Source organism: Convolutriloba macropyga, chromosome 3 (assembly GCF_964194025.1).
Source record: "Convolutriloba macropyga chromosome 3, txConMacr16.3, whole genome shotgun sequence".
Classification (NCBI taxonomy): Eukaryota; Metazoa; Xenacoelomorpha; order Acoela; family Convolutidae; genus Convolutriloba; species Convolutriloba macropyga.
Window position 1 is genome coordinate 23,486,074 of NC_134470.1, and position 19,439 is coordinate 23,505,512.

General features: G+C 36.5%; 3 protein-coding genes across 7 annotated transcripts in view; all 3 read left to right on the forward strand.

Moving 5' to 3' along the window:
• Positions 1 to 19,439, forward strand: part of LOC142336083 (syntaxin-binding protein 1-like) — a 631,753-nt gene that overhangs the window by 150,777 nt on the left and 461,537 nt on the right. The gene's annotated exons all lie outside the window — the stretch shown is intronic.
• Positions 816 to 19,439, forward strand: part of LOC142336949 (uncharacterized) — a 100,216-nt gene continuing 81,592 nt past the window's right edge. Inside the window, exon 1 of one of the 2 annotated variants that reach the window (XM_075385942.1) lies at positions 816 to 1,503. The gene's annotated coding sequence lies outside the window, so the exon portion shown is untranslated. Of the gene's footprint in view, positions 1,504 to 1,620; positions 1,737 to 19,439 lie in introns of those variants that run through there. The other variant, XM_075385943.1, reaches the window with a different exon arrangement.
• LOC142336573 (uncharacterized) lies at positions 5,961 to 10,616 on the forward strand. Its single transcript, XM_075385483.1, has one exon. It carries the CDS (start codon positions 5,961 to 5,963, stop codon positions 10,614 to 10,616), a length of 4,656 nt encoding a protein of 1,551 aa, XP_075241598.1.

Here is a 19,439-nt window from a genome sequence, read left to right on the forward strand (position 1 = left end):
CTGAATTACATTAAAACCATGCTCACAAAATAGGCAACTGACAAGAACATCAATTTTCATTGCAATAAAGAGGAAACATCGACAAACAATTTGTTAGAAAAGTTGTGAAGAAAATTTCAATCAAACAACCTTTACCACAAGGACACCCAAGACACTTTCCACCCAGCTTTAAATCAAGCTTTGAAAAAACTCCAAGTCCCTTGCGGTCTAAGAATTGACCAGTAATGGATTTGAATTAAACTAAGATGATTAAATGAGCCAACTTATTACCACACGAGTCAAGGCGCTGAACCATAGAATGCACAGGATTGAATGTACGGTGATAGGACAGCTTTCCAAAGAACATTGTTTGATCTTTTCCTGTCACCTACCAAAATTTCTTATTAAGGTCTGCTTTTAATCGCAAAAAATTTTTCAACTATATACGGAAAAACGATTTTGGATGCTGGGTGAAGATGAAACAGGACAGAAACGTAACTGACGGGAATAATGACAATGGACAAACATGTTAATGATCATCTGCTGCAAGCAATTCGAAAAATCGAAGATTATACTCGTTTAATCATATGTACGAAATGAAAGTAAAATTTTTGTACGTTTAAGTACAATTTTGTTTGATTTTTCTTTAAACGGTTAAATTTTTTTCAGATTTGTATTTTTATTTCAATTTTTATTTTGAGCAAATTATCACTCTAGATCCTGACAATGATCTTAGGGTTCAAAAACTCTCAAATTAAATTTTACTTGGCAGTTTTTGGTCAAGTAAAAGTAAAAAAAATCGTATACCTGTTGTACTGAGGCTCAGATTTCAGTTACATACTGCAGACTTTATGAATGCCGCCTAATTCCATGAAGAATTTACTATTCTAATCAATCGATATAATTTTTTAGTTTCAAAACCAATTTATTAAATTTTTGCTGGTTGCCTACAAAACATGTAACCTGTAAATTTATCAAATGCACTCTGGCCATGATCACATTCACAATTCGTTGTAATTTATTCCACTTCTCTGGCAATATTCGTGAACATTGAAAGTGATTTTGATTTATTAACTTTGTTTTCTGGAGTTGCAAATAAATCTTTTTCTTTCGCAATTAGTTACTGTCACTTCAGCATTTGCACCAAATTAAACTTCACCCCTGAATAGTAGAATACTGGAACGGAGACAGATTTAATTGTCTGTTTGAATAATAAGCAGTACAGTAGCAGTCTGTTGATAAAAACAGATATTCTGTTTCGGTGTCTTTCTCTCTTTCTCTAATGGTCTGTGACTAATTCTTGTCATATCAATATCGCAATACTAGAAGCCAGACTTGATCAAATATGAGCCAAAACGGGAGTACATGTCAACCGTATTAATGCATCCCTCGCTTTGCACACAGTTACTAGCCGGACAGACATTTCTAACATAACCCGTGACTCCATTTCCATATTAATTCTCCTTATTTGCAGCAGTCGTGCAGGAAAAAGAGGCACTTATAAATCTCACCAAATCTAGCCGGGTAAGTTCAAAATCGAGTGAACTAAATAGCTGTTTGACTTTTGTTTATATTGTCATGACAGACACACGTTTGTTTCTTTCATTATTTTAGTGTGCCAGCTAACAGACAGCAAAAATGTAACAGTTATATGTCGGTATTTCAATTAAACAACGTGGGTTAACCAAAAACAGATGTTATTTTTTATGGTTACAATTTTTCACCTTCGAAAACATTCTTCCAGCAGTCTTGAAAAGGTATATTGATCACTATTTCAAAGTAATTTGGCTCGAATTTGGTTAAAAAAAGCACTTTCCTCAATTTATGTAGAAGTTACTTACAGCCAAATGTACTATGCACAATTTAAGTGAATATTTACTATAGACACTAGTTAGCTATGAGTCTAGTTAGCTATAAGGGACAATTCAATCGAGCACCATTAATTTTGCGACTTTTGCTGTTGGAATGTTTAGTAATGCCTCACTTGTGCGATAACATACATTTGCAGCAGTCCCCTTTATTGGTCAAATTGCAATCCCGAACCTCCATTAGTATTGCGCCTTTTGAGGTAAGGCTGCCAAAAATGCTTTGGAGAGCGTTTTGGAGAGGGCGAAATTGAAAAAATATTTGTAAAGGTTGCCGCTCGTTGTTAAAATGAACCCTCCATTCAGACTTTTTCTGAGGATGCCCATTAGTAGATATGTGCGAAGCAAAACATATGGCCACTTGTTGCCCGTTTAGGCGCGTTACTGCCTGTTGAAGCTCAAGCTTCAATATTTCGCAAGTTTCTTAATTTGACTTTTGCATGATTTGATTTCTAACTTTAGCCCATATGTTTCCATGCTAATTTACCGCTGAAACCAAAAGTTGTGAATTTACTATTGTCAAATCGATCTTATAAGCAAGTTGGTCAACATTGGTGACCCCGAAACAACGAACTGCAACTAAAAACTTCTGAGATAAAATTAAAATTGTAAAGACATAAAAAAAAATTGACGTAAAGACAGGGAGTACCTTTGAATTCTTTTCAATACCGAGTTGCTGTATTCACATAACTCAATGTTTTCTTTATTTTAGAACAATTTAGAACTGCAACTACAGTCCGTCAACGAATACGAAAAAAGAGAGAGGAAAAATTCAAAACTCACAAAAAAGAAGAACAGAAAAAATGCAGAAATAGCATAATCAAATACAAATTCCAAAAGAGAAGGAAAATAGCTTCGGAATATGACAAGTGAAGCATTCTTTGCCAGCAGCAAAATTTTTATAGTTCTATCTTTCTAACAAAGAACTAAGTAACAAAAGTAAAAGGGTCTCAATCCGAAGTAACCTATATCTATATAAGCCTATTTTACCTATATATATTTATATACCTAATATCATATTTATAAACAAAAAGACTTTGTTCACGCGTCTTTGTTATCATTGAAAAAAATTTATTGTGCAAATAGGCCTAAACAGCATCACAACTTATTGCAAAAAAACCACTGCCTTTTTTTAGAAAGCAGTTTCATAGCTGTAGATGCGTGTACATCGTTCTTTGCTTTGAAGTAGATAGTGTTCAATCACATACACACACATAAAGGAAATAACAACACAATAAAATTTGTTTTTTATCGTAGATAGATAACGAAGTTTTGGAATTTTCAATCTCTTCAAAATGTAAAGCAAGAAAGAACACGGCAATTAAAATCAAACACTTTCTACTTCAGAGAGCACGTTAAACAGTAGACAAAGCTTCAGATTTAGGTTGTTCGTTGCAGAGAAGATTTAAACGTCAAGTAGTAACCCCACGTATCAAAAGTTGGTAAAAATAATTCCTTTTGACATTAATTTTCCTTAAAAAAAATTGACGTTCTCTGACCATCTGCAAAGTCCAACAGACCCAAGCAAGTTTAGGATAAAAGAAACTCAGACCATACCTTCACTATTATCACAACAATATAAAAGCACACTCGGGTCTGAGATAAATTTTGCTCTTTTAACATATCACCATAACAAAGGAATTTTCTTTCGAAAAAAGTAAAAATAATCTTTTATCAGCAAATAGGCTGACAATTAAAAGAACTCACAACCATTACGCTGCATACAGATTGGAGAATACTAAACAAAAAACAGACAACGGAAGTAGAAAGAGCAGCTTCTTTACCAAACTCAAGTAACACTGAATACTCTTGCGCGCAACAATACAGGGGCTCTCATTGATAGTGCTGTTTAAATTTGCATAGAAACTGAAACTGTTCAAAACTGCAAACTAATTAAGCACTAAGCAAGAATAACCCGAACAATTCCAAACAGCAATTAGACCGAAACAAATGGCAACAAAAACAAATAAAAGGAAAGAGACGTTGATCCAACAAATCATGAGACGTGAAGTTGAGTGGGGCTCAGCAGTTAACTTTCTTGAGGAACAGTATCAGACCGATGACGTTGACGTTCTTCAACTCACGTATGACACACTGCTGGAACACAAGGCATGCTTGGACAAGCTATTGGATAATATCTCCGAGTTTACCCTTACAACTAACGAGAACATCACACTTGCCGAACGCTCAGGTGAACGCACAACAACATTGCTGAAATGGAAGAAAATTATAAATGGTTTGTCTAAATCAAAGATGAACACAGTTGGTGCTTCAGGAGACAATTCTTTTACAAGAACAACAATGTATGCGCCTTCATCGAAATTATATCAAACAGATACACCAGGCACAAAGAAAATGCAGCCCAAAATCACACGGAGGTACAACTTACGCAACGGACATAATTCATCTAACAACTCGAGAGAATCATCATCAGATAGAAGTCTGCGCAACGCAATCTCTATATCACAGCCACAAGACTCATGCCCGACACTGACCGAAAGAAACAATACCAGTTCTTCTGTCCCAAATGAAATCGGACTCAGCATTGATAGATATCAATCACTGAATTTTCGAAATGACACCGACAACTCTTCACCTGACAGTCATCAAAAAAACGGCAGAGATACAGCTGTGTCGAATAAATCCTGCAAACGCATCATTAGAGAAACTGTAGAAAACACAGCAAACAACAGCATAGGAATTAATCAACGAATAGATTGGGACCCGAACAGTTTACAACAGCGGTCTTCTCGAACATTTGTTGAACAGACCTCCAATAGTGAACCTAAAGATTCAAACGAAGGAAACGAACGACAACCTGAACTTTCCAAGGGAACCCAGAGCAATCAACATAACGAGTGCATTGGAACAAATTGGCATAATCAATTTGCCGAACCATTTCAGTTTGTGAAATCCAACAAAAACAATCAGGACCCCCAAACAACATCAATAGTAAATCACTCAGCAATATTTAAAAGCCATCAGCTTCCAGATAAACAACTGAGAAATTCAAAACTGCTCATAGCACAAAAAGGTATTAGCAATTGTCCCTCAGAGGACAGCTGTGACGACATTGACAGTGACAGCGATGAAGAGACAAACCAACGAAACGATTCGCGTGCAAAAGTTTCCTCAAAGAACCAAGCATCCAAACTACAAATTATTGGGGGAAGCACAACTCACCAACAATCAACACAACAGGAAAGTTGCCTAACAAATTCACGAACTCTTGCTTCGAATAAACAAAAACAAACAAGGGATAGAAACATTTTCTCACCCGAGAATCGGAATCAACCTCGTTGCAATGAAAATACCATGTTAACACAGACAACCTACAGCCGTCCAACAGTATCAGCAGACACATCTGACACGGCAATACAGACAAGGTCTTGCCGCAACCAGTCTCAAGCAATACACGAAATCAGAGAGAACAGTATGGAGAGATACGAAGACAGTTCCAATGTCAGACAACCCACAGTTCACTTCGAATCTGCTACACAACTACATGAAAATCACACAACCAATTCAACCAACGAACATTTTCGCAATCTGCAAATTACACCAAATCAGAGAAACCCTCACATAAACATCAATTTGCCAAAGACACAACTGAAGACATACAACGGAGACCCCCTCAAATGGCACGAGTGGTATTGTTATTTCAAATCAACAATAAATGATAACGTGTCTCTTTCGGACGCACAGAAAATCACCTATCTCCAAAACGCTCTCACAGATCGCGCAAAGGAAAGCGTTTTTGGATACTCATATAATGGAGAATTTTACCACGATGCAATAACTGAACTCAAGAGAAGATTTGGAAGACCACAAACTGTTATTGCAGCATATCTTGACAAACTGGAACGCTGGCCTAAGCCTTCGACAGACAACCCAGACAGCTTCATTTCATTTGCAGCGTTTCTCAGACAAACTTTTCTTCTTCACGAGTTTACGCCGGACCTGCAATCATCCGCCGTTCTCAGAGTAGCCAAAGAAAAACTATCTCCTGCAATGATAATAAAGTGGAACGAAAATGTCATCCGCAAAGAACTTGTTAACCCAAATTTGATTCATTTCAAAGATTGAATAGACAAGTATGCCGAAGCGTGCGAAGATATGCCACGCACTCACAACAGAAATTCATTCTATGAGAGAACACACCAACGTGGAAAATCTGAACAAAGGATCAACGCCAGAAAGAATTGCCCGCTTTCGTCACAAAGCCACAACTTAGGAAAATGTCAAAAATTTTTGAGTGAAAACGTGTACGACAGACAGCAGACAGTGCGACAACTGCACTTATGCCCAAATTGTCTTACTGAACATCCAAAAGGACAATGCAACAGCAAATACAGATGCCAGGTAGACAATTGTAACGGTTTTCATCACTCAACAATACACCGTAACAATTTCAACACAACACAGCCTAGTAATCAAGGACAAAACCAATCAACATCTGAATATCGACACAATGGAGATAACTTGAACAGAAACCAGTTCAATTCCACAAACAACAGTTCTTCGTGGAACAAAAATTTGAGCAGCAGTAACCCCAACTGCAATTACCAAACTAGACAAAATGGTAACAGTGGTTACAACCGGCAACGCAGCAGAAGTCGATACAACAGCAACAATAACAACAACTACAACAACAACAGCAGCATCAACAGCAATAGCAACAATAGCACAAATGGTAGCTACAACAATAGTAACAGCTACAACAGACATAACCGGAACTTCTATTACGGGCAATCACATCAAGTGCCCAATACGCCCAATGTTCAACAACAGCAGCCAACATCAGGAAGCTTCAATCAACAATATCAGCACTCAACAGACCAAAATTTGCAAAGCTTCTCAGGCAGCGATAACCGACACCAGAACTACACTTGCAGTAATAACCAGCCGAGCAGTTGGATCCGACCACATGTTCAGCTCCAAGCAATACCGGTAACAGTGTTTGCGGAGACGGTCTCCATTGAAACTTACGCTCTCCTTGACAGTGGAAGTGATAATACGCAAATTACCAAGACAATTGCAGATGCTTTAGGAATTCGTGATAGGAAATGTGTTACCATACCCGTAGCATCACTATACCAAGAACACACGATTGAAACAACAGAACTTTTTCTTGGGATTGGAGCCATCGACAGCAGTAGACCTATCATTAACTTACCAGTCTTTGCGACTTCTACCACAGACTTTCAAATGCCGACGGTGCCAATTCAGATGCTCAACAGCGTTTGTAAGGACTTCGGTCATTTAAGCGATATCAATTTTCCTCAAATCAGAGACAACAAAATAGGTATTTTGATAGGAACCGATGCTTTTACAGCAACAGTTCCACTCAAGTACACAATCGGACCACCGGGAACACCGTACGGAGTTCTCACACAATTAGGATGGACAATAACAGGACCAGTCCCAAACAAGTATAGACAAATTACAGAGAAGAACCAATGCAATCTTAATATAACCTTGTTCAATAGGGTTAAGTCAGAAGAGACAATTTTGGACAAAGACATGCTACAATTATTTTGGACCTGTGAAGGAACAAGAACAACAAAGGCTGCACCTAATACAGCAAACCAAGAAGACAAGAAAGCCCTACAAATTTTCGAGGATACAGTAAAACATAACGGAGAGAGGTATGAGATTGGACTACCCTGGAAACAAAACATACAATTACCTTACAATTACTTTCTAGCAAAAGCCCAACTACGATCATTGGAAAAGCGCCTCAATGAAGACAAACATTTAGCCGACACCTACAGCAGCTTAATTCAGAACGATATTGTAAAAGGTTACGTTGAGGAGACGGACCGCGAACCTTCCCCAACTTGCAGCCAATTATGGTATCTTCCTCATCATCCAGTACAGCACAAACAGAAGAAAAAGATTCGTCGTGTAACAAACGCAGCATCTATTTATAAAGGACATTCACTGAATAAAGCGCTTCTAACTGGACCAGATCTTCTCTGCAGTTTAGTTGGACTCCTACTACGCTTTCGCCAGTTTGCCATAGCAGTTACCGGAGATATAGAAGCCATGTTTATGCAGATAGCAGTAAGGAAAGAAGATCAAGACGCATTAAGGTTTCTATGGTACAAGAACAACACCGAAACACTATACAAATACAAGCGACTCATATTTGGTGCAACCTGTTCGCCCTCTTGTGCTATCTATGTACTTCGAAAATGTGCTATCGATAATCACCACTTATCACCTGAAGCCAGTCAATCAATAACGAATAATTTTTACATGGACGACTTTTTACAGAGTTTCGAGACAACAAACGAAGCAATTGAACAGACAACATGCATCAAAGAAACACTTAAAAAAGGAGGATTCAACTTAACAAAATTCTTTAGCAACGATTCGAGTTTTCCTTTAATTGACGACACTGAAGGAGATACAGCATTAACGCAACAAGTTCTGGGACAGACGTGGGATGTCAAAAACGACACCTTCATATTTAGGAAACCCAATTTAGACATCAAAATTGAACGTTTACAACAAAGAGAACTCTTGTCAATAGCAGCTTCGCTTTTCGACCCCCTGGGGATGATAACGCCATTTGCGATACGAATTCGAAGCCTTCTTCAAGCAGTCATAAAACAAGGCAAGAAATGGGACCAACAAATACCAGCCGAATTTCATATTGACCTGAAGAAATGGATTAACGAATTCAACAGCATGCCAGATATTACAACAAAAAGACGCCTTGTAACAGGACCAACGACCAGTCAACAACTTCATGTCTTCACAGATGCATCAAATATAGCAACTTCAGCGGTTATTTATATGAGATCTACAACTACTGAAGGGAATGTCATTGTGAACTATGTCATTAGCAAATCCCGAGTAGCCCCCATAAAGCACACAAGTATACCTAAACTTGAATTAGAGGCAGCCACAATGGGAGCCGAACTAGCTAGTTTTGTAGTCACAGGAATGACATTAAATTTTTCCTCAGTTCACTTCTGGACAGAAAGTACTGCAACATTAGGATGGATAAACTCAGACAAACGGCAAAAAGTTTTCGTAGCTAACCGTGTCAACAAAATTTTGGAACATTCTAAAGCAGAGGAATGGAAACATATACCCGGAAAGCTCAACCCTGCCGACCATGGTACCAGAGGTTTGAAACCATCAGAGCTTGAAGAGAAGTGGCTACAAGGACCAAAATTTCTTTTTCAAGACCCTGAAAACTGGAGCTTTGATCAAACAAAATTTTTAGCAACGACAAATTTAGTATTACCTAAATGTATGGACCCTGTCATAGAACCATCAAAATTTTCAATTTGGAAACGACTGCTCAGAAGGACAACAACCGTGTGCAAAGCAACAAACATTTTGCGGAAAAGAGATACACTAAACAGTCAGAATGAAGCCCAAAATTACCTGATAAAGATTTCACAACAAAACACTTTTGGAAAAGCAATTATTAGAATGCAAACTGGACAACAACTGGAACGAAGGGATGCAGTTCTTCAATTCAATCCATTTTTGGATGGAAATGGAGTTTTGCGTGCCAAAGGAAGGCTGAGACATGCGCCAATACCTTGGAATCAAAAACACCCCATAATACTAGACATCAAAGACCATGTCACTCAGTTAATTGTTCAAGACGCTCACACTAACAGCTGTCAACACATGGGAACGGAGTTTGTCAGAGCGCACCTACAACAGACATTTTTAATCATTGGACTTCGAAGGTTCCTAAGAAGACTCAGCCGGACATGTTTCCTATGCCGCCGATGGAGAGCTCAGAATATTACACCAATGATGTCTGATCTTCCGCACTTTCGCTTTGCTGATGCCGAAAAACAATACCCATTCATAAATGTAGGATTAGATTACTTTGGACCTTTCTACATTGAGGATAATACTCGCAAGCTTGAAAAACAGTACATCTGCATTTTCACGTGTTTAGTAACCCGTGCAGTGCACTTGGAAGTTTGCCATAGTCTAGACACCGACAGTTGTTTACTTGCAATTAGACGTTTTGTTTCAAGGAGAGGATACCCAGAGATAATAATCTCCGACAACGGAACGAATTTTACAGCATCGAAAAAGGTTATGAATTTGGATAATATCAGCATTGACAACTCCTATATTGCTCAACAATTATCGCAGCAGAACATAGTTTGGAAAATGAATCCACCACTTGCTCCACACTTCGGAGGTGTATGGGAAAGAATAATTCAAACAGCGAAGAGAACTCTTCTCATAATCTTAGGAAGTCAGCAACTGAAAGCAGAGACTTTCCAAACAATTGTGACAGAAACGGAAGGCATCCTAAACTCCCGCCCCATAACTTACGTTTCTTCTGATAACAACGAGGAAGAAGCCCTGACACCCAACCACTTCATTCTTCGACGACCACATCTAGCCCTAGCCCCTCTAACATCAAAACTGAAAACTTTCAGGAAGAAAGATTTTAACTATACACAAACGCTTTTGGACAACTTCTGGAAAAGACTTCAAAGAGAGTATACTTCAGACCTAATAAGCAGAGCAAAATGGAGAGAGCAGTCAAAACAACTCAGAGTGGGCGATTTAGTCTGGATTCTGAACGAATTTACCCCAAGAGGTATTTGGCCCCTTGGACGGATAACCAGATGTCATTATGGAGCCGACGAAATACCAAGATCATTTGACATTCACACAGCAACAGGTACACTAACGCGCCCTGCAGTAAAATTGTCACGAGTCATAGATGAAGAAGAAGCGGACATCACAAGGAGCGCAGCAACAAACCCAACATGATTTAAAACTATATTAGAATTATCACCAAAATTGTTTACTTACTCATCTCCTGGAAACCAGTCATTCATCATTCAATAATATTATTAACCCTTTTCTCTCGTTGTGTGGGAGGATTGTGAATTTTGTCAAAAATTCCAATTAGTTTTTAGATGTCAAGCCACCGCGAGATAGCAAATTGCAACTCAGAACAACATCAGAAGCCAAATAGATTAAACCTGTCCATTCCAAATCAAGTAACCAGCAGATCACAAGATTGCCTATCACACAATGCAGCTTACTATGCAAAGAGAAGATCAACAACTTCGAAAGAGATAACAAGTCACAAACTCAATATTTTTTATATTAGCTTTAAATTAGTACAAGAGTATTCAGGTTTAGCCCTAATTTTAAAGCGCGCCCTCCTCTCCTCGCGGAGTGTTGAAGCTCAAGCTTCAATATTTCGCAAGTTTCTTAATTTGACTTTTGCATGATTTGATTTCTAACTTTAGCCCATATGTTTCCATGCTAATTTACCGCTGAAACCAAAGTTTGTGAATTTACTATTGTCAAATCGATCTTATAAGCAAGTTGGTCAACACTGCCCTCTTGCAACATCTAGTGCTGCAATAAAAAATGTGGAAATTGGTTTGAGGTAAGATAGGTAGAAAAAATTTCGCTCCTACAGAACTCATACATATATCATTTTAATTCAAAGCACAAATTCTGTTAACAAATTTATAGTACATTATCAGTAATATCATTCGAGACAATCAGATTTTGATTATGTCCAAAAATCTTAAACTTTTCAATTCATCTTGAAAACCATAAATGATCTGATTTATTAGTCTTACACCCTTTCAAAAAGCGTTGTTTAGCAGAAAGGCAATCGTACTGAGGCTATGGCACTGCTGAAACCAAAAAATGAGGCACAAAAACTTTTTGTCACAAAACAGTTTTTCTCTCAGGCTTAGATAATAAGTTTTATGTGAACGTTACTGGTGATAACGTAATAAAAACACCGAATTCCAGATAATTAATTCAATACGCGTTTTTAATATTTAAATTGCATACATCACGTCTAGCTAGTTTAGTAAGCACCACAAAACGTGATAATAAGACCTCCAGGGTCTTCAGGGTTGGTGTTTAATATGGTTTATACTTTTTTTCCCTTTTGAAATCAGCTGTTTCACTGACTTCAATCATATTGAATAACAAATAAAGTTCGCATACCAAAACAATCGCTTTTAAATAAAGCTTGTATTCTTTCTAACAAAGAAAAGACACAGAAACTAAAATCTTTCGTTTGCATAACAATAACATGACTTTTTTATTTAACTTGTATATGGCAGTGATAGTTTGTTAAAAAGTAGCCATTTCGAATTACTTGTTGTTAAAATGAACCATCCATTCAGACTTTTTCCAAGGATACCTATTAGTAGAATTGTGCGAAGCAAAACAAATGGCCGCTTTTTGCCCGTTTAGGTGCGTTACTGCCCTCTTGCAACATTTAGCGCTGGAATAAAAAATGTGGAAATTGGTTTGAGGTAGGATAGGTAAACAAAATTTCGCTGATACAGAACTCATATATAGATCATTTTAATTCTAAGCTCAGATTGTGTTCACAGATTTATATTACATTATCAGTAATATCATTCGAGACAATCAGGTTTTGATTATGTCCAAAAGTCTTAAACTTCTCAATTCATCTTGAAGACCATAAATGATCTGATTTATAAGTCTTACACCCTTTCAAAAAGCGTTGTTTAGCAGAACGGCACTGGTACTGAGGATATGGCACTGCTGAAACCAAAAAATGAGGCACAAAAACTTTTTGTCACAAAACAGTTTTTCTCTCAGGCTTAAATAATAAGTTTTATGTGAACGTTACTGGTGATAACGTAATTAAAACCCCGATTTCCAGATAATTAATTCAATACACGTTTTTAATATTTAAATTGCATACATCACGTCTTACTAGTTTAGTAAGCACCACAATACGTGATAATAAGACCTCCAGGGTCTTCAGGGTTGGGGTTTAATATGGTTTATACTATTTTTCCCTTTTGAAATCAGCTGTTTCACTGACTCCATTCACAGTGATTTATAAATAGGGTTCACATACCTCAAAAGCCAGCTGAAAATATAGGCAAATTCTAAAAATATAGAAAAAATAGGCAGAGTGTAGAATAGGCAAATTCCAAAAGATCACACACTTGCGAAATCTAAATTTTAGGTTGGCAAAAAAAATTTTTTGTATGAAGTTTTATGACTACAACTTTTTCATAAATACGGTATCACTGAAAAATAATAGTTTCCGATTTTTTGCTCACTAATTTTTTGAAACAGTTTATTTGATCTTTGTTTTAGCCCATTTCCTGGTTTGACTAAAAATTTAATAAATTACAACTTTCATTTTATGAAAGTCTTAGGATTACAACTTTTCATAGACGACATAATAGGAAGTTGTAATTTTACAACTTTTTCAATTATGAGGTCAACCCGAGTAGCTTTGGTGACTGATGTTGAATCAATCCCGTGCGTGAATGAGGCTGTTTTCTTTGCTCAGTAAAAGGCCGTAAAAACGACTCTGGAGAATTTTGTCCTCGGAGTTCGGCATCATGAAAACAGTTCAATTTGCTTAGCAGTTCGTTGAAAATTAGAACTCTGGAAAACAGACTGATTTGCAGAGTGGAGTGTTGCAAAAAGCATATTTGGATTGTTTATTTTTGGTTCTGGAATGTAAAAACTGCAACAAATAGAATTTTTTTTGCCAAAAACTTGTAATATTTTGAGCTTCCGGAATAATTTGAATTTCCGCACCGAATTTAATGTTGTCAATATATTTTTCTAATGTTTGGTTTCCAGCTACTAAATTCACTTCTGTTGGCTCCCCGAAATCATTAATATCCCTGCGCTATTAATAGGGACTTTTTTGCTCATCATTTTTTTTGGAAACTCTCAACCGCTCATCTTTTGTAGACATATTACAGCGTTTTTTGGAAGTCGCGCGAAATGTAATCAACTAAAAAATTTGTGAGCCTGGTACGGAATCGATCGAATAAATGAATGGAAGCAATCTATCAACCCATCTGGTGAGCCTACTATTCTACAATTTAATTGATATACTTTACCGGTTATTGTATATCAAATCTCTAATGTCTGCTATGACATTAAGCGTTCGGCCACATAACTAACATTTAAAATGTTTATAGACCATACCACACCAAGGACCTCGTTGAAACTGTACTGTTCTTCAATGGAATTCAGAAAACGAGAGGCGAATGCCACGGTTTCCAAGCCTTCAGAAGTACGCTACTCAAGTGTGGCTCCAAGATCTTTCCTTGAGGCTTCGCAATTCAATCGGATCTGTAAATAAGGATTGAAGCAACTAATTTCAGTAGTTTTTGCAACTTTCTTCTTTATATTTTTGATTTGTTTTTTGTTTTTGTCGGTTCAAAAACATAGTAGGTTGCACTGAGTAGTTGGCTTTAATAGTGGTCGCACTGAGGAGCAATTGGGGGGTAAACTAGGAATAAGTTTTCCTAAATTGTGAACAAATCCCATCTTATCCCAACGATCTTAGTTTATTTTTGAGATTTGATGGAGCTTTTAGAAGTTGAATTGCAGGGGTTTTAGTTGTCAAGGGAGTGTTTACTCTAAGAGTGGTTTTTTGACCCAGCCACTCTGATTCATTTCTTTTTCAAAATTGTTTTCAGATAAGTTCATAGATTTTCATCGTCTAAATTTTTAGAAACCTTTTTTTACTAGTTCACAATGATTTTGATTTGATTTTTCACCAGTTTATCATTAATATAACTTCTGAAAGCAGTCAACCAATGAAGGTGCAATCAACTGCTTTTTGAAATCTAGGCACATCTGTTAAAAGCAAAATCCCGTTTTAGGTATTGCCTGTCAAATGTTCGCTTACGAGATTGAAATTACAATGTGAAGCCATATCCAAATGCAGATTAAGTTAGCTATAAGCGTACTGCAAATCGATTTTTGGGACAGAAGTAGTCTCATGCGGCGTGTTTGAGGTTATATTTTTGAAACTGTTTGAATGAAAGAATCTGTATTTAAAGTTTGGTACTGGTGTTTGTGCAACGAGTTTTTCAATATAATTGAATCATTTGCTATCTTGATTGCTTGTCTTTTTTGACTGCTACGACAATTGGTGAAGCCAAATTTTTATCCGAATGAATTGACACTTTTTCTATATGACCGTTATTGAGTAATTTTCTGCCTTTTTGTGACTTTTCTGCGTTTTTATTGAGTAACTTGATAGGTTCTGCGAAACTTAGATTCTGCTAAATAGTTTGATTTTTCGATTTGTCGGCTCAATGAATTAACTAGAAACTCTTATTCAATGCTGAAAATTCAGTAAGAATTTCATTTTTGAATTGCCAGTAATGGTTAACGCGAATTATCTCAGTGTCCAGACAAGGTTGTTGTGACATTTTGATGCCTAATTTATTGCATAAGTTTCGATCAAATATTGGCTTAAATTCGTCTGAATCAGCAACTAATTTTGCTCGTTGAAAATTGCAAATATTATTTTTGATAGCGTTTTTAATGTTCCTAAAGTATAGACTCCTTGAAGGATAGAACCCTTAAAGGATAGTTTCATTTCAAACGACTTTTATTCCAAAATTTTTTTCTCGGATTTTTTTGTCTTCACAAGTGTAGATCTTTTGCTTCGCAAGTGGTGGGTTTCTTAATGAGAATCCACTCACTGGAATTCAGGAGCAAAACACACTTAGTGTCTCCGATTACAAATTAAATGTTTTAAGAATTAATTTATTTTAGACTGGTATCTTCAATCATTGCTTCATAATTATCTTCGGATACTTAGTAGTGAGAACTAGCCTTATTTGAGCATATATCATTCAATTCACCAAATTTTTCTGTATTTTCAAGGTTTTTTTATTCTCCTATTTTGTGAGATATTTTTGTTTTGGTTCAATTTTTTCCAAAAAAAACCATGGCGAAAATATTGAGAAAACCACAAAATCTACATTTATTACCCACAGCGATGCATGAATGTTTGTAATTCGGTGACCATTTCTTAACACTTTTTCTTCAATTGTTACAGGTCTCACCATTGAAGTCATTTTGTGATGTCTGTGGTTGATTTAATTGTGCATCGCGAAATGGATTGAATGATTGTATTGCATTTACGCTAATTGACTCGCTTGAGAACATTCGCTGATAGTTTCTGTTGTCTCAATTCCATATTGACTTTAACGCTCAATGTTTTGTCAGTTTCAATCTTGTCATGTAGCTATTCCTTCTGAATGTCTTCATCTAGCTTGTTCTTGATGAAAATATCTCTAATGAAGTTTTCTTAGCAGTTGTCAAAATTCTATTATTTGGCCAACTGATTTAGGATGCTGTGGAATTGTTCCACAGTTTCATTTTTCCTTTGTTTTCGCGATGAGAAAATGAAGCGGTCTAATAGATATTTTTCGTGGACAGATGAAAGCTAGTTTTAGGCATACTCGAAAATCGCTCGGCTGACAAATTTTAAATTTTGTCGTGGAAAAAATTCAGCGCCAGACTTCGTTGTCCCGCTGTTCAAATTCTGATGTATACTGGTGCAAAAAAATTATATATCCGACAGTGTCCAAGGACAATCTCCACAGAGCCATCCCACTTCAGGTATCTTGCGACATTTGAAGTCCCATTGTAGCTTCAGCTGACTGCTACGAATCTGTGTTCATCGCTCAGGGTGTTCAGTTGGGCTTTATATTGTCTCCTCGTATGAGGTTTCTGGCGAGAGGTTCAATTTTGTAAACTTGATTGCTAGGAGTGTGTCCAAAAAAAATGTTTTCTTGACCTAAAATAGTCAATTTTAGTTTGATCCGCTCTTTTTCCTGTCCGATGGGCAGCTCTGCAGTTGGTGGTTCGCAGTTTTTTCAATGGATTTTTTCAATATATTTGAATTATTTGCCATCTTGATTGCTGGTCTTTTTTGACTGCTATGACAATTGGTGAAAACAAGTTATTATCCGAACGAATTGACATCTTTTCTATATGACCGTTATTGAGTAGTTTTTTAGGTTTAATCTTATCTTTTGGTTGCAAAGCTATCGGGACTTTTCTGCCCTTTTATAGATTAAACTGATAGGTTTCTGCGAAAATTAGACTCTAATAAACAGTTTAATTTTTCGATTTGTCAGCTCAATGAATTAGTTAAAAATTCTTAATTAATGCTGAAAATTCAGTAAGAATTCCTTTTTTGATTTGCCAGTAGTCGTTTACGCTAATAATCTCAGTGTCAAGACAAGGTTGTTGTGACATTTTCATACCTAATTTATTGCAAAGAATTCGATCAAATATTGGCTTAAATTCGTCTGAATCAGCAACTAATTTTGCTCGTTGAAAATTGCAGTTATTATATTTGATCGCGTTTTTAATGTCCCTAAAGTATAGACTCCTTGAAGGATAGAACCCTTAAAGGATAGTTTCCTTTAAAACGACTTTTAATCAAAAATTTTTTTCTCGGATTTTTTTGTCTTCACAAGTGTAGATCTTTTGCTTCGCAAGTGGTGGGTTTCTTAATGAGAATCCACTCACTGGAATTCAGGAGCAAAACACACTTAGTGTCTCCGATTACAAATTAAATGTTTTAAGAATTAATTTATTTTAGACTGGTATCTTCAATCATTGCGTCATAATTATCTTCGGATAATTAGTAGTGAGAACTAGCACTATTTGAGCATTTATCAATCAATTCAACGGATTTTTCTGTATTTTAAAGATTTTCAATTCTCCTATTTTGTGAGATATTTTTGTTTTGGTTCAATTTTTTCCAAAAAAAACCATGGCGAAAATATTGAGAAAACCACAAAATCTACATTTATTACCCACAGCGATGCATGAATGTTTGTAATTCGGTGACCATTTCTTAACACTTTTTCTTCAATTGTCACATGTCTCACCATTGAAGTCATTTTGTGGTTGATTTAATTTTGCACCACGAAATCGATTGAATGATTGTATTGCATTTACGCTAATTGACTCGCTGGAGAACATTCGCTGATGGTTTTTGTTGTCTCAATTCCATATTGACTTTAACGCTCAATGTTTTGTCAGTTTCAATCTTGTCATGTAGCTATTCCTTCTGAATGTCTTCATCTAGCTTGTTCTTGATGAAAATATCTCTAATGAAGTCTTCTTAGCAGTTGTCAAAATTCTATTATTTGGCCAACTGTTTTAGGATGCTGTGGAATTGTTCCACAGTTTCATTTTTCCTTTGTTTTTAAGATGAGAAAATGAAGCGGTCCAAAAGGTATTTTTTGTGGAAGGATGAATTTTAGTTTAGACATACTCAAAAATCGCTTGGCTGACAAATTGTATATTTTGTCGTGGAAAAAATTCAGCGCCAGACTTCGTTGTCCCGCTGTTCAAATTCTGAGGTATACTGGTGCAAAAAAATTATATATCCGACAGTGTCCAAGGACAATCTCCACAGAGCCATCCCACTTCAGGTATCTTGCGACATTTGAAGTCCCATTGTAGCTTCAGCTGACTGCTACGAATCTGTGTTCATCGCTCAGGGTGTTCAGTTGGGTTGTATATTGTCTCCTCGTATAACGTTTCTGGCGTGAGGTTCAATTTTTTAAACTTGATTGCTAGGAGTGTATACAAAAAAATGTTTTCTTGGCCTAAAATTGTCAATTTTAGTTTGATGCGCTCTTTTTCCTGTCCGATGGGCAGCTCTGCAGTTGGTGGTTGGCAGTTTTTTTAATGGATTTTTTCAATATATTTGAATTATTTGCCATCTTGATTGCTGGTCTTTTTTGACTGCTATGACAATTGGTGAAAACAAGTTATTATCCGAACGAATTGACATTTTTTCTATATGACCGTTATTGAGTATTTTTTTAGGTTTAATCTTATCTTTTGGTTGTAAAGCTATCGCGACTTTTCTGCCTTTTTATAGATTAAACTGATAGGTTCTGCGAAACTTAGACTTTAATAAATAGTTTGATTTTTTGATTTTTCAGCTCAGTGAATTAGTTGAAAATTCTTAATTAATGCTGAAAATTCAGTAAGAATTTCATTTTTGATTTGCCAGTAGTCGTTTACGCTAATAATCTCAGTGTCAAGACAAGGTTGTTGTGACAGTTTGATACCTAATTTATTGCATAAATTCCGATCAAATATTGGCTTAAATTCGTCTGAATCAGCAACTAATTTCGCTCGTTGGTTATTGCAATTATTATGTTTGATCTCGTTTTTAATGTGCCTAAAGTATAGACTCCTTCAAATATAGACCCCTTAAAGGATAGTTTCCTTCAAAACTACTTTAATTCAAAAATTTTTTCCCGGATCATTTTTTTGTCTTCACAAGTGTAGATCTTTTGCTTCGCAAGTGGTGTGTTTTTTAGGGAGAAAATTATATTATTTGGCCAACTGTTTTAGGATGATGTGGAAATGTTCCACAGTTTCACCCTTCCTTTGTTTTTGAGATGAGAAATTGAAGCGGTCCTAAAGATGTGTTTCGTGGACTGATGAAAGCTAGTTTAGGCATACTCGAAAATCGCTTGGCTGACAAATTGTAAATTTTGTCGGGGAAAAAAATTCAGCGTCAGACTTCGTTGTCCTGCTGTTCATATTCTGAGGTATACTGGTGCAAAATTTTTTATATCCGACAGTGTCCAAGAACTATCGCCACTGAGCCATCCCGCTTAAGGTATCTTGCGACAATTGAGGTCACATTGTAGCTTCAGCTGACTGTTACGATTCTGTGTTCATCGCTCAGGGTGCTCTGGGTTTTATATTGTTGCCTCGTATGACGTTTCTGGCGGGATATTCAATTTTGTAAGCTTGATTTCTAGG

Coding starts and splice junctions, on each gene's coding strand:
- LOC142336573 (XM_075385483.1), top strand. CDS start 5,961: ATGCCACGCACTCACAACAGAAATTCATTCTATGAGAGAACACACCAA.